The sequence below is a fragment of the Pagrus pagrus genome, assembly GCF_965226575.1.
Source record: "Pagrus pagrus genome assembly, contig: HAP1_SCAFFOLD_497, whole genome shotgun sequence".
NCBI classification, from domain to species: Eukaryota; Metazoa; Chordata; class Actinopteri; order Spariformes; family Sparidae; genus Pagrus; species Pagrus pagrus.
In genome coordinates, this window is record NW_028174970.1 from 2,522 (window position 1) to 19,517 (window position 16,996).

Here is a 16,996-nt window from a genome sequence, read left to right on the forward strand (position 1 = left end):
CTGACAATTTTAATATGGTGTCTATTAGATGTCTACTACACTGTTACATTGTTGTAACCTTGTTGGTTACCACATCATCTGAAACATTTGCACACCATGAGCAATTGACTCATTTGCACTTAAACTACACGTCCAGCTCCCATAACTGTGCTAAGTGTGAATTCAGTTTTGCTGTATTGTGTTACATTTCTGTGACAATGTGTGAACCTCATTCTTACAGCTTCAAGACCGATAACTCTTGATAAGTGTGTGAACCTTTGCTGTTAAATTGTTGAGACAGACTAAAGTTTCCTGTTAAATGTGTCCTGTGGCCGTGATCAAATAGGACAGAGCACAGTGTCAACTGTAACCAAGTAAGCAGGTGCTCCAAGAGTGCAAGACCTGCTACAAGTGTGCAGATGGACCATCCACCATATGTATTCTGTAATATTTGTAAAATGTTTTAATTCAGCTTTACACAAACAGTAAAAGAAAATACATTTTGAATATTTTTGATTAAAAGCAAAGATTCAAATTCATGTTTAAATAAATTTAGCTGGTGTACAATGAGATAGATACAATGCCCGACAGACAGACCCAAATACTATTTGCCCTTTTTGTCCAAGCTCCAGCCTCACACTGGGGGTTTAGTTGGTCGTTGGCTCATTCAGATCAAATGTTGTCCAGCAACACTGAGTTGACCTGCTTCTCCGCTGGCATCACCCTCGCCATGTTCACACACATTCACCAGGAGACACACTCTCAGTTGTGATCAAAACAAAATTATATTGAGCCAATACAACAAAAAAAATGGTGTTGTTAATGAGAACACCTTTTTGAAATCATTTGTGTGTTTCCAAAAATTGCTTTTAGCTTCAGATACATAACAAGACCCACCGTAGATACCAGGAAATAAAAGACATTGAGGATTTAACATGTTTATATTGAGAAATACATGTTTATATTTTCTATGGAGTAAAAGACATGACATGGCCATGTTGAAATCACGATTGTGGCATTGCTAAAACCGAGACATTTAATTTGCAGCACAAAGGTGAGCCCTCACAATGTGACTCCCTAAATCAAATCATTTTAAATTATAACATTCAGTGAGGCATAACATACGTATCATGTAATTATCACAGATATGATTTACTTCCACTTCATCAGTCCTTCTTAAAACACATTTTCAAGCTTTTCTAAAATAAGATCCCCATATGCAGTGTGCCAATAGTCCTGTTTTCCACTACAGTGACAGATATAACTGGTTGTGTGTTAATAACTGGGACAAAATCAGTATTTTCACAGCTTTCACATGAATACAAACACAAACAGTAACCTTTTTTGATGCATCAGTTATTGCAGATGTACAGGCACTTTCATACAAATGCACACAGACTCACAGTGCACACACAAATAGCTCCACAAATACCACAAAGTGTACACACACAAGTGCACAGGTACTCATAAGCATCTCACTGGTTCCCATTTGCCCTGTAACCACAAGAAAACAAATATAGGCCTCCTGGATATGTGTGTTCGTGTGTGTCTGTGTAGCAACTGGGGCATGAGAGAGGGCTATCCTATGTGTGTGTGTGTATGTCTGTGCCAGACTGTTGTGCGGTCTCGGGTGTAAACGTGCAGTCAGGACTCATTTGGCAGACAAACAGGCCGCAGGGTGGCTGGGGAATCGACGTGTGTTTGTGTGTGTGTTTGTGTTTCTGTGTGTGTGTGTCTGATAGAGCAAAGGGAAGAGAAAAAAGAAAGAGAGCATGAGAGCAAGCAGCAGAGGTTAAGTCTGCATGAGTGCACTGCAGCCTCTTTCTGTCAGACCAATGTATGGCACATGCACACACACACATACCTATACACACTCGCTTGCTCTCTGTACCTTCATAGAAACAATAGAGTGTCCTAATATTTAAGCAGACAATCCCAAAATAAAACATGAAAACAAATACATAATTTGGGTCATTACTTTGACCTGATGCATCCCTTGGCTCACCCCACTCCTTATGATCACATGCAAACAAAATTAAAATCCAACCTCTTCACCTAAAAATTAAGGTTATTTATATATATTAGTAGATAGTGTAGATGTTGCCCTAATTATTTTCACCGGCAAAGGATCCGGTCCAGGAAGAGTTACATTCTTATGTGGAGAGATGAGTGGGCATACAAAATGCAAAACTTTGACACAAGATTAACTTCTGTTTTTTATCTAAACATAAATGTTAATCGTTAATACTGCTTCAGTTTCCATGGGCAGATATTGTAGGAGGAGAAAAAGGACAACATTGAACTTATTTTTTATATGAACATTTTGCTCTCCGTAGATTTGTTTATTACACTGTTTTCTCATTACCTGATCAGAAGATTAAAATCCACAGCATCATATTCATTTAAGTTGGTTTCGCTGTACCAGTATACTTTTAAGGAGACATACAGTCACATCATAGAAAAAGGACCACACAGAAGAGGAAAGGCAGCAGAGCCTCTCTCTTAATGCAACTGGCCAGTGTTTGTTCATTCTGGGCTCCTGTAGAAGCATGGTGGTGCAACATGGCTTACTCTGTCTAAGAGGACCTGCTTCCCCTGTAGATTTTAAAGGCTCAGTCTAAAGTAACCAAAACATGATACTTATTTCCAGGTGATTATACACTAATGATAACATAAGTATGAATATTATATTCCATTTCTACCTATGCTGATGTTTGTGTTAATATATTTAAGCAAAGCTTTGAACTTTATTTTCATTATACATTACTGTACAGTCAGCTCAGACCACCATCACCACAGGCTGTACAACATCTACACACACACAAACACACTCATATTCCCACACATAGTGCGAGATGGCTTATCAACAATGGGCAGAAAGGAAATGTAATTAGAGCCAAATAAGGAACCTTCTTTTGTCAAGTGAAATCACAGGTATGAAAGAAAGGTCTCCACCCCTCCCACCTCCACCACCATCTCCCTTCCAACGCCTCTCCCCTTCTACTTTCTTCCCTCCTCCATCCCACTCTTTCTCGTGCTCTCTCTCTCTCCATCAATACCTCTCTCTCTCCATCATCAGCACTAAATTCCCATTGATGTTTCTTTTCTTCTGCTGTATCGATCGCTTCATGAGAAGGAGGGGAGGAAGGGAGGAAGGGAAGAAGGGAGAGATGGCGTTATCTGTTAATTAATTTGTCCTGAAGCTGGCCGCCTATTAATCAGACAGATAAGAGGCATTGGATGGCTGAACAGCGCAGACAGGCTGGTGAGGAGGGGAGGGGAGGGGGTCGGGGAGGCACACACATACACAAACACACAGAAATACACACAGATGGAGACGCACATGCAGAGGCACGTGGAAACATATGTATGGGAATGTATGCAAACAAACATGCTGATGAAACAACACATGTCAGCACACTCTTGGTGCAGTTACGTGTAGTTGTGTCGTAGTTCAGATGCACAATACAAGTATACACATGAAGCACACAACATGCTTTTACACACCACACTCACCTACACAGACTCACCCTGCACACACGCAAACCACATCCTGATAAAAATCATTGATGTACCTCAATAAGAAAAGCTGCACTTTCAGCTCAATAAATTAATCACACAGGTTTTAATTATTGGTGTTACGTGTGTGTGTGTGTGTGTGTGTGTGTGTGTGTGTGTGTGTGTGTGTGTGTGTGTGTGTGTGTGTGTGTTAACATGTGTGCATGTAATTAGGAGGGAGATGGTTGTTGATGAGAGATACGTGCGAACCCCAATCAAACATACAGCTCGTCATGCAAACATGGATGATGATGTTGACACTTTTTTACCTTGTGTGTATTTGCGCCCACTTCTTGAGCCGTGCGTGCCCCCCAGATCAAATTCCACTAAAGGGATGTGCGTGAATTAATTGAACTCTCCACACTGCTCCCCATGCCAGAGCGCTGAAAACACACACACATGCAGGAACAAGTTAAACACACAACCAGTGACACCATTAAATGATATTAACCCCTCACTCATGTATTCTTCTCTTCACTTGACCCCAGGGTTTGAACGGATTCAATAAGTGTGTGTGTTAATTTTAGCAATGCCTGGGCCTATTTCCCCTGCCCACAATGAGTGGTGAAGTCCTGAAGACCCCCTAAAGACATGTGAGATGTGTGTGTGTGTGTGTGTGTGCATGAAGACCCCCTTAAGAAATTCACCTCTAATCCCTTCTGATGATTTCATTAAGTAGAAGAAGACACTGCCAGTTGGCAACGATACTGCTCCCTTCACTGTGGTGTATGTGTGTGTATGTGTGTGTGCAACAGTGTCTATCTACTGTATATATACAGTGTGTGTGTTTGTGTGTATGTGTGTGTGTGTGTGTGTGTGGTGGAGCTGTTGTACAGTTGTAGATAGGATGAATTAGAGCACATTACAAACAACAATAGCCTGCAACCTGGACATAATGAGACGCCTGCCATTACCCATCAACACACTGTGAGATAAGAGCCCCAAACGCACAGGCATACACACACAAACACACACACACTGTCACACACCTACCATCTCAAGAGGAGGCACACTGCAGCAGATGTTGTTGAAGAAATATCTTCCTTCTCATCTGCCTGCTTTTCCTGGCAGGATGCTCCTCTCAAACACACACAAACACACACACGCACACACACTGGAGGGCTGCGGTGAGGTCTGACAGGTGTGCTCACATGGGCCACTGTCTTTGCCTTTGCCTATGAAAGCTTGCACACACACAAAGACACACATAGGCAGGTGTGAATGGACAGGTGTGTGAGGAGAGGACAGCTGTGAGGAAAGGTGTGAGTGGGCAGGTGTTCCATTAAAGAGATAGACAGGCAGAAAGAGGAAGACAACAAGCCAGTGTCTGCTGCACTTAAGTGAGGATGTCTTCAAAATACAGTAAAAAAGAATAAAAAATGGAAGCGAAAAAATATGACAAACAAAATGAAAGTAGAAAAAAAGTATACATTGACACCAAACAATCAGAAGCAAAGCAAAACTGGGAAACAGAGAGAGATTCAAACATGCAGGATATCCAGACTGAGAAGTATCAAGATGGATGGGGAAACAAAGTGAAGCCAGAATCAGGCACACAGATGGTCAGTCGTAGACAGACACTGACAGATAAAAAAAAGCCATGGATTGCGATTGGAGAGACGGACAGATATAGACGTAGGCAAATAGAAGGACATGGATTGACACCGGAGAAAGCAGGAGTTTTGAGGCCATGGCGGCAATTAGTGTGTGTGTTTGAGCGGTGCAGCAGCGATGGCCAGCATTGATCCATGGAGGTTGTGTCAGGGGGAGATAAGGCCTGCCTTTCCCCAGAGAACAGCCCTGGGCACAGGGGAGAGAGGAAGAGGAGGAGGAGGAAGAAGAGGAGGAGGAGGACTCTGGTCAACTGGATGGATGGAGGGTGGGCAGGGAGGGAAGGGAGGAGTGCTGATCTTGACCCTCTCACTTCAAAACAAGCTTCATTCTCTCCTTTTGATTCTCTTTGTTCCTCCTTAGTTCCACTTTTCAATGCTGATTTACTAAAAACGATAAAAGCACTTCACAAAAACAGGCCAGCCCATATTTTTCCTTATTTCTCCAAATTCAAAATATTTAATGAGATCTTCTGCTTTTTCTTTCTGCACAGCAGCGGACTGTTTCTGGGTGAACATTTTAATTTAACAGTCCTCTCTTTTCCCTTCCTTCTCTGTGTCACTCTTCCCCAGGTTTCTCTACGCTGTCCTTGGCAGACCAGATGAGTCTACTGCAGAGTGCATGGATGGAGATCCTGATCCTACGTGTTGTGTACCGCTCGCTGTCATTTGAAGACAAGGTTAGTGTCTTTACCTTTATGTCTGTTTCTTTCTCTCATGAAATGTATAGATTGACTTTAATCTGCAACCTCTGTGTTTTTCTTCAGTTGGTGTACGCTGAGGACTACATCATGGACGAGGACCAGTCAAAGCTAGCTGGACTCCTGGACCTGAACAACGCCATCCTTCAGCTGGTCAAGAAATACAAAACTATGAAACTAGAGAAGGAGGAATTTGTCACTCTCAAGGCCATCGCTTTGGCTAACTCAGGTATGAAATCTTTCAATCTCAGCTGATGTTTGTCTGTCTGTGTGTTTGTGAGCACCTGTCTGGTGGAGAAAGGGTTAATCCCGGGAATCTCCAGTCTCATGGGACTCATTTAAACTGAACCATCAAAGGACTCATTTCAATACTCTGCATCCAAACAGACACACACACACACACACACAGATGCAACTGCGACATACGACGCATGCTTTCACTCTCAAACATTTTTTCAAACCTCCAACTTTCAGTGTTGAAGCCACACACAGTTGTCGCATCATACTTTTAATAGTCTCACATGCCTACAGTCATTTTACAAATGAATATACACACAAAGGCACCGCACAAGCATACACACAACCTGAAACCCACCTCCCACCCCCCAAAACAAAGTGGCAATCCCTTTTACAATTAGCATAGTCGTCTCTTCAGATGCCTGTTAAATAAGGTGAAATCATTAGAACCCAAAGTCTGTCGATAAAGCCCCCTCTCTGATGTGTCCAGCTGCATCGACAGCTGACTGACACAGGCGCGCATGAACACATTCCCTCTCTCACACACACACACACGCACACACACACGCCTTCTTCCTCCCATGACCCGTCTTTTGAACTTTGTCTTGGAAGCAGGCCAGCTCTTCAGTACTCTTTAATTACAAGGGGGGAGCTGTCAATACAATGTGTTTAAATGGGAGAATGCAACGGGAGAGCTTTGAATAGGGAGGGAGGGGCCTTTTGTTCTGACTCTGCTGCCGTCAACACGCACACACCGACACGTTCACACTCTTTTTCTCAAACTTCATCTCTCTGATACATACGTAAACACATATAATAATATATATAAGAAATAAGATGACTGTGTTCTTAAATATGAGCCATTGGAAGATGTTTGCTCACACACATACTGACATACTGTCATGCACATACAGAAAATATTGACATGTTTTCCTGTGAGGCTATATGTGACAATCAATCTCTGGGCTCGGCTGTTTATGTGTGTGTGTGTGTGTGTGTGTGTCTGCATGTCTGTTGCTCTATAAATGTGGCAGACTGAAAGTTGAGAAAGCTGGCTGTTATGATGAACTAATTGCAAACAGGTGTGACATAGTCCTTGTTGCCTCTAAGATTCCCATCGGCCTGGACTGGTTGATATGTCTGGAGAGGAAGAGCCATTTAAACTTTGGTGCATCAGATTTCAAAACCATAAATGAGCAATAATGTCCAAAGTCACAAGAAAACTGAAAGGTTCATGTGCACAGATGTGTGAGGTGCACACGTACAATCTTTTGCAATTCTAAATAACATGTTCAACTATTATTGTTACTGTGCTTCTGGGCAGTCACACAGTGTAGACTAGACAGCCAAACATGACACCGATGCAAACTTTTTTTACAGTTCACATGGGAAGACAATATGATGTTAATTTTTAACAAATCCCCCGCTATGCCCGCTACAGAATATGAACTGGCAGAATGGCAGGATTCAGAGAAAACCATTAAAACTCAAGTGGTCTCTCAAATTGCTCCTTTTAATGACTGCCACAGTCTCAGATGTGAGTCATACTGATTTTGAACTCCCCATGGGAAGAATGAACATGTAAGAGTCCATTCTTGCTCAAAAGCCCTGTTTTCGCTCTCAATTTTCTCCAACTGCTGTCTCTCCTCTCGTCTCGTCTCACGCCTGTGTGCGTATCTGCTTGAGTTGAATAATGATGCTTTACGCAATACACAGATTTGATTGAGTAGCATCATTTCGGTCATTTGTATTTCATGCACTTAGTCTGTGAGATTCCTGGGCTAGAAAAGTTGCACCAGGTAAAATACAAAAGCACAGTGAAAATGTAATAATTCAAGGGGCACTGGTAGCTCAGTTGGTAGAGCGTGCGCTCCATGTACAGATGCTTTGGGGATGGAGAGGGATGGCAGGTTAACAAGGGGGATGCATTTTGGTCATTTTGCTAACAAGGGGGATGGAGTTCCCCCACAGATTGCCCTCTGATGATTGCAATTTGCAGTGCAGTGGAATATTAAGTATGTATAAACTACATGTTATGAAGTTCTTTTTAAAAATGTGAAATTATTGGTTATTTTCTTAGGTTCTAATAATATTGAGTAACATGTCAGGAATGTCATATTGTATAGAAGTAAAATATGCAAATACATTCAGAGAGTAATTATCCATCAAAAGTTTAGCTCACTATTGAGAAAATTCACATTTCAAATAGTCTTTAGTCTTTTAACTGATTGAAATCCAAACAGCTGACGTCCAAATAAGAACTTTGTATCATTGCCCAGACTCCCTAACTGCTCTTCAAGACAACAGAATGCTAGCATTAGCATTTTGAAGGGCACTGACACTAATTAATTCACAGGATGCTAATCGTCTGCATTAATGAAGCCAAGCCTTAAGAAATGTTAGCAAACGTGCCCCACATGTAAAGACGGCTAAACTAGCCATGGGAAACAGCAGGCACGTGTGTGTGTGTGTGTGTGTGTGTGTGTGTGTGTGTGTGTGTGTGTGTCTGTGTGTGTGTCTGTGCATTCATTTACGTACGTGTGTGTGTGTGTGTGTGTGTGTGCATTGTGAGTTCCATGTTAACACATGTGTTTTAACAGCCTTTTGTGCTCGTGCTCATTAACGTCTGCTGTTTTACTTGAGAGTGTACTGCGGGTCACAGCACAGGCAGCGGCCATGTCTAGCAGCTTAAATACTAAACGCACGATATTAATCAAAAACAATGTGAAACTCATTAAACTTCATTTTAACTTATGGTTAATTGCAGGCTGTACTCCAGCTAACCACGTATTAGAAATCCAAGAATAAGAAAAAGAGCAGAAGGAGATAATTTGTTAATTTGTGACTGACAGTATTACTCAATTTGTACATTCAGTTTATGTTTGTTATGTTTTAATTTAATATTATGTCTTCATTTGACCCCCTCCCCTGCCTCAGAATATTGTGGAGCACCCACTTTTATTTTAACTGGGAAAAAGTAACGGAAATTGAGAGCCGACAGAAGCTGAGTTTTCTATTGATCCCTATAGAATCCAACCCTCTGACTGGTCTGGTCCTGCATACTGATACATGCATTACACTCTATAGATCCAACAATGTGTATTTGATTTTGTTTGTGTATGTGAAAGTGTGCACCTCTACGTGTTTATGTGTGGATGTGGTCACACATTTTGTCTGTGGGGTGTCATTTTTATGTTTCATTGACCATGTTAAGTTCATACTTTCTTTGCCAAGGTTTGTCAGTGTGTACATGTGCTTGTGTCCATCTTCAGTGTGGATGGTATATATAAAATGTTTTAATTGAATTCACCAGTTACATTTAACAAAAATTCAAATGCTCAGAAATGTATATAAATGATTATTTTCTTTGTCAGTTTTGTACTTGACAAATTAATTTGATGATTGGTCCATGAAATGTCAGGAAACACAGAGTATTTTTTAGAGCTACATGCAGTTCATATAGAGCAAATACATCAGCTTGTGTCTTCACACTTTGTGTGCACATGGGAGTATTTGTCCAAACATGAAATACCTTAACATTTTTTATGTGTACACATCCACTCATAGGTCTGATCTGGTTTGTGTGTGTCTTTAGTGTGTGTGTTGGGGTGTGGTGGCCTATCAATAGTTGCCTTGTGATTATTATTTAACATGCATGTAGTCATTGATCGCAGACATTGATCGGAGGTTGGGAGCTAAAGGCCAGCTCACATTAAGACTTTGCCTCCCTAAGGGGCAATATGGAGCATTATCATTGAGGGACATTCTCAGCCTTTTACTGCCACATATGCTGAAACACACCTTACATGCCAGCTCAAAGAGAGATTACAGGTGTGTGTGGACAAATACTTATGCGCGCACACACACACAAACACTAGCATAGACTCTCAGGTGTTTCTTTGTCTCTCCATCATTCTACGAGTCCATCTCTTTTTTCTCCACCCACCCGTCTCTTTGTCTGTCCATTCATCACACCCACAGATCCACACTTTAAAGACAGAGACAGGAGCAGCTCCTGCATTTAAAGCCTCACTCCTGGATTTAGTTTCCACTAGAAATAGCAGGTTTTAAATCTACATAAAGAGCAATGTTAAAACGCATACAGGCGGTTTAAGTGTGTGCGCGTGTTTAACTCATTATTATACCTCTAAAGTTTACAAAATTTAGCAAAATTCTCTTTGCTCTGCAATATAAAACACAGACGTTTCTCATTGGTTTAACTGCAAATGTAAATGTAGAGAAGCATTTCACTCTTCCTAATATTTTTAAAAATCTGTAAGGAAATTCCTCCCTGAGTTGTTGCTTGCAGGAGCATCCCTACTTTAAGCCTGTTTGGATTTAGGATTGAATCTTTAGCACCGCTCCCCTTTGCAGCACTGAGCAATAACAAAGCAGATAGAGGGGCACAGGGACTGACAAAGACACACACTGTTGTAAACATTTTCTGAGAGAGATGTGGGAGCTTTCTACACTGCAGAATCTGCCTGCCTTCATGTCTGGAACCCACTTTTTTCCCTCTATTGAAATGTACCATGTAAAATTTTAGATGAGGCAGATAACTTATATAATCTTTATGTCCAGTGTAGTGGACCGAACACAGGAATACAAGAAGAAACAATGTCTGTGGATGCTACAAATACCTGATCAAATATATTTTTGCTCACATTTAAATTTCAGTCATGTATATTTCCTCCTTCCTCCTGCAGACTCCATGCACATTGAAGATGTGGATGCAGTGCAGAAACTCCAGGATGTGCTCCATGAGGCCCTGCAGGACTACGAGGCCTCCCAGCACCAGGAGGATCCCCGCCGGGCGGGCAAGCTGCTCATGACCCTCCCCCTGCTCCGCCAGACCTCCACCAAGGCCGTGCAACACTTCTACAGCATCAAGCAGGACGGCAAAGTCCCAATGCACAAACTCTTCCTGGAGCTGCTGGAAGCCAAGGTCTGAGGACGGGAGAATGGACGGAAGGACAGCCGGACGCCAGTCTGACCCACCTGAGCTTCAACTCAAACTCTCACTTTGAATGACCTCTTGCTCTTTTACACGCACACACTCTGACACACACGCACACACACAGAAATATGTCCCAGAAGTATGTCTGCTGACACATCACCCTATGAAGAAACAAATAACCTAAACCTCTTACCTGAACCCCTGAACCTCCACCGTCCGTGACAAAGGGCGCTCACTTGACCTTTCGTTTTGGGGGAGATGCTGACAGACTGACATGACCCCCCTTTTACCGAGGGAAGATGATAATTCCTTTTAAAACTATTAACAATCACTTACCAGTTACCACGGTGACTCCGAACATTGAAGACGACAAAACTCTTATGCATTTAATAACGATTAAGATGTTATTAAAGACGAACGCTTAAACAAGGACACATTTAAAAGAAACTCTTCATTTTAGTCCTGAGAGACTGAAAGACTTCACTCGTGTCTCCTTTTCCCTCCCTATTTCCCCCAACAGAGTTTTTTAAGTGTTCAAGAAGAAGACGAGTGGGGAAAAAAAAGAACACTAAAGAAGTATTAATGACGTTTGTTGTCAAATTACATGTACAATGAAATTTGGAAGGATGGACAGAAAAGAAAAGAAGAGGAGATTTGCCCTGCCAAAGAATGGAGCTCATCCATTCAGAGGACGCCAGCAAACTTAACTTTCACAACCCGAAACTGTTTCTGCTCTGATCTACCAGTGGCTTTTAATGCTGGGCCTCAGAGTGCTGCTGGTTTTCTGCTCCACCAGTTCTTTAAATGTTTCTGGATATGATGAAAACCAGCAGGGCTCAGAGTTTGAAGGACCAGGATTGGAAACCACTTAATGGTTCTCCCTAAATTCAGCTCCTGGTTCCCATGACTCCCCTACTTCAACTACAACTTCACTATTTGTTGTATCTGTTGAGGACCAGTGCCCCTGGCCTCCCAAACCATCAGTATTATCAGTGTTTGCACACTCGGCATGGCTGAAAATGCTTCAGATATACAAACAACATGAGGTGTGATTGATTGACAGAGTTTATAAGTAAGAAAAAATTGTTACTAACAAATAATGAAATAAGACCTGTCAAGAATGGATTCCTGCTTGTCCAGCTGGTAGATGAAAACTCAGTCCACATTCTCTGTGATGTCAAACTCCCCTCTTGTGATTGTGATGTCTGTTTGAAACATTTTCAGCTGCACAGTGGCCCAGGTTTGTAGCTCTCCACACAAACACAAGTCCATAGAGATTTCAGTCCGTCTATGTGCCATTAAGAATAGTCCAGCCCATGCTCATTACCCAAACTCCAAAAAACTGCAAAGTATCACGTCAGTACTCCCCTCCTCGCTCCGTTGCATTCACAACCTCCAGCTCATCTCTTGCGTCAGTAAAGAGATCATTTTGTGATCCATTGAGGGAGTGATGAGGGAGTTTCAGTCACTCAATACAAACCAGAGGGAAAGGTGTGCTGACAAATCTGACTGAAGAACAACTATTGTTGCTTTCAAACTCCTTATTTTTTCTTTATTTCTATCTTAAAAATAATCTTAGCGTTGTACCAGTATTAGGGTTGTAAATAACTGTCATCCTGTATATGACATATAACATGGCTTTGTTTTTGTTATTAATATTGTCTTCTTAAAACTGAATCAATCAATATGTCTTTCCTTTTTTCTATCAGCTTGACCACTTTCAGCAATTATCATATATATATAAATATAACAAGTAATAATGTATTAACAAAATCAGCGTTTTCTTAGAAAACTCTGAGCAATAGTGGTTTTTAAAGGAGGGGTTTGTGCATATGGACTAAGTCTGCAATATTAACATAACGTGCCAGTCTTAAATTCGGGAGAGAGGAAGGGAGAGTTTGTAGCTTCTCTCTGTGTAACTTGCCATAAGCTATTGGATAACATTCAATATTTCCTCTGTTCGAGGCAGTGAGGCAGGAACAAGTATGGAACATGAGATGTTAATGCTGCCGTTACATGAAAGCTGTGTGAAGAATAGTTATTATGAGAGTTAAGGAAGTAACACAAGCAGCTAAAAGATCCAACATCCAGTTTGAAATGACCACACGGTTCTAATGTTTGCACCTTTCTTGTGGCCAGTCGCTTTAAATCTAGTTCAAACAAGACAGTTCTTTGTTTAAAATCAGCTGTTCAGTAATACAGTTTTTGTCCTTGAGGTATTTTTCTTTGGCCACTTATGGCAAAGTGTGGGGACCATCAGAATAACCTGACTAAATCTGGATCTGCGCTGAGGGAGATGGTACTTAACGCAAAAACAAATTAAAACACTCGACAGTTTCACGTTAGCTCACAGCTCCAGTTCTCATTGTTCATAGATACTTGGTGTTGTAATGGTGGAAACCAACAATCCTAACTAATACGATCTAAATAATTAATAAATCAGAAAAAGAAAACAATATTGACACCTGTATAAGAGGTCTCATCAGAAAGCATTTTGGAAAATCGGAATTAATTACCTTAACTGATTAAACCTGTAACATTTAAAGTGGTATTTTTGTGATATCCAGGCTTTTTTTAAAATCAACATTAAAAATGACTTTTTTAGCGGCAAGAAATGGAAAGCAGAGCTAACAGGAAGCTGTCTGACATCTTCCAGTCAAGTGACTTCATTGTTATGGACTGCATACTGCACAGCTGACTGATTACAGCTTTAACAGGCGAAGGGAGTCGAGAGCTTTGTTTTATATCATTAAGTTATTTGTAAAGCTGAATAAGAATGCCAAAACGTGTAATCCAGATGACGGTGTAATCTAATATAAAATGGCAACTCACAGTGGAGGAGTGCAGCAGTTTTAAGTGTAGTTGATCTCTAACATCACACGCTCTCTATCAAACATCAGTATTATTAGTAAGGGGTATTTTCTCAGCCTTCTTAAACATTGTATATTGTAAATTATACAGATTATAATTCTAACATAAGACATTTTATTGGAAACAAAATCGAGAAAAAAAAAAAAGAAAAAAATGTAGTTCAGCCTCGATGTGTGTTTCATGTTCGCTGTTTTTTCTATCAAGAAAAAACCTGTTTCTTTAATTTTATCTGTTTTTTGTTTTGAAGTCCTCTTTCTGTTTCGGTTCCTTTCCTCCTCTGTTGAGTCCTCTGAGGCGTTGCTGTGTACTTTTTTCTTGTGGTGATTCCCGTTCTTGTGCCGTGTGCTTCTTCTTTAGACAACACAGAGTAGAGTAGAGGCCATGTTGTCTGTCTTGTCGGATCAGTCCGCTGGGGGTCTGGGTACCGGATTCTCTCCCAATGAACCGAACCGGATATAAGGCTCTTCTTCTAGTAACTTAAACTAGACCACCAGGATCAAATTACAGTATTCATCTTTACCAAACTATACATTAATAATTAAATATTTAGTATCTAAATGAAGAAACACCATACAAGTATTTAAAAAGGGATCATTTGTGTAACTTTCCTGTAGAATAAACACTATACTGTATATCTTTAGGTTTTAAATAACGATGAAATGAAAAGGACATTTGAGTAATTCAGAACTGTAGGTGACTCTTTTTTGATAAACTCGCTGTACATAACTGCCTTCCATACGGCTCGGCTCAGTCATCATTATCTTTACTGTTTCAGCAGTCAAAAAGAGAAAATAAGAAGATGAAAAACTTTTTTATTTCCCCCCCGTTGTTGTGTCCTGATTTCAGCTCATTTCCAGGAGAATATCTTGTTTTACAAGCGATCGGACAAGTGAAGGTTAGGACTAAACATTTTTTGGGAAATGTTACAGAAAAAGCTTTTATAATTTGCACTTGCTGTTTCTCTTCACCGTGCACTCATTGCATCGTGGGACACGTTTCTGCTTCGGCCCCAGTTCTTATACTCATTGTACCTCTTTATACACATAAATAGCATAAATAAAGATTCTAGGACTCATCAGAGGTCTTAAACATCGACATATAATGTTTTTAGAGAGGAAATATACATACCAGTTATTTCACAGGTGCATATATAAGATATTTGTAAGTGAAATCCCCAACGACAGAGTTGAATTTCCTGTTTTGATTGTAACTTCAAACACAGTCTCATTGTCAGGACGATGGTAATCCTTATCATCATCTGCTGTACATTAATCTAAAAACAACTTATGGAAGAAAGGTGCTCTTTTTATTACGACTGTTTCTCTTCTGTTACTGTTTTTATTTATTTGTCAGTTGTCAAACCAATCCTGTGTACTTCTGATCAGTTCGACACCATGAAAGATGTTACACGTCTCCCTGAGGTGATGGAGGCTGTGCTGGATTTGGCTTCAAGACAAACTAAGTTTAATTTCTGCTGGCAGCAAGCACTGATTTTGTAGAAGTTCCAAATTTACAGAAATATCAAATGATCTGTGTTGATTAAGTAATTAATTGAAGATGATGGTCATGACTAAAAAAGAACAAATCCACCAGCTGAAATCTGGAGGGAGATCGTGTGACTCTTTCAGAGGTTTTGATTAAACTTGCTGCTCATAGCCAAGATCTGGTTAGGATGTATGAGACAAAAGGGATTTCCCTTGAACAGATTTTAGTTAAAAAGCAATATTTTAATGACTGTACAATGACGAGACAAGAGTTGCACTTGTTTGTGTTGGGTTGTACATCCACATGCTGTTGTAGCTATTAAGATTATCTTGCAGTTAGTGTTAAAACCATATAAATGACAACAAACCAAACTGGTATTTTCTATGTGGAGCGTTGGAAGAAGGACTGTCTGGGTTTTTTGCAGAGCCACTGATAGAAAGAGTTTGACCTGGTTGCACTTTGGGCACCATGTTACCGCCCTCATCTGGAACTTAGATCCATTAGCCGCGAATACTCGTATGTAATAATAGTTTAGCGGGAAAACAGAAGGTTATTTAGGCAGGATTGACCATCTACCATGGCTGCCCCCTGAAATCTGCTAAGGCCAAACTGTGTCTATCTACAGCTCTACAGTGTTTAGTCATTTAGTTGTATTTAATCCCCAAATGTAACTGCCACTCGTGCTGCAGCTAAACCTGCAGCCTGAATTTGCAAATGTGAAGAAAATATTGAAGGGAGAGAGAGAGACGACACATTTGGATACAAAGGATATTTAAAGACAAAAGGACCCTTGGGTGGTGGAAGAGTTGTGTACGAGAGAAGACCCTGTAGTGTTATTAAGAACATGTCTGTAGATTTTAGATGTGCTTCACATCAGTAAATGAAAAAAAAAAAAAAGAAACAATAACCTGTATATTTTTGTGACGTGTATCATACAAGTGTGCTCCAACAATAATGTCCATTTGTGTAAATGTATTTATTTCACATTGTATATATTGTTCAATGCAAAAAGAGAGACCTATGATTCTGTAACTTAAACTACTATGGGTTGAAACATTACATGTGTTACTCCAGACTATGCCTTTCAGGATTATTACAGTAGAGCAATATCAATTAAAACCAGGCTTCCAGTTTTGACACCTGTCTTTGTCTCTGATTTATTTTTCAACTCACATTTTGTTGTTTTCCGATTACGAGTTTGTTTTCGTTTAGAGACTGATACCAAACAATAAAAACATAATTTATGAGAAAGTTCACAGAGCATGCATGCTAGTTTCCAACAGTGCAGGATTATGTTTACACTGTGTTCAGACACAAAATACAGGTTGATCCCACATAACAGTTGAACCTGACTTGTCTCGAACACAAACCAGAAAGTGACAGGGAACAAAAGCCTGGACGTGTGAACGCAGATGAGCGACACCAGGAGGAAAACAGGACCAGGGAACAGACGAGACAAGCTGACAAAGAGAGAGGGAAAGACACAGACTTAAATACACAAGGGAGGGAAGATTAATGAGAGGCGGTTGAAAGTAACGGGGCAATCAACAAAGGTGGACGAACCACAAAGACAGGAAGTGGAAAGTAAAAGAAGACAC

The 16,996-nt window shown here is 40.6% G+C and overlaps 1 protein-coding gene across 1 annotated transcript; it reads left to right on the forward strand.

Annotated features, from left to right (window-relative positions):
* Positions 1-5,720: 5,720 nt before the first annotated feature.
* On the forward strand, positions 5,721-16,535 carry LOC311254159 (estrogen-related receptor gamma; the record flags this gene model as incomplete). The annotated part of the gene is made up of 3 exons (XM_084384560.1): positions 5,721-5,827; positions 5,915-6,077; positions 10,792-16,535. Coding segments are annotated over 3 exons (515 nt in total), but the record flags the coding sequence as incomplete, so codon positions are not given.
* Positions 16,536-16,996: the final 461 nt, after the last annotated feature.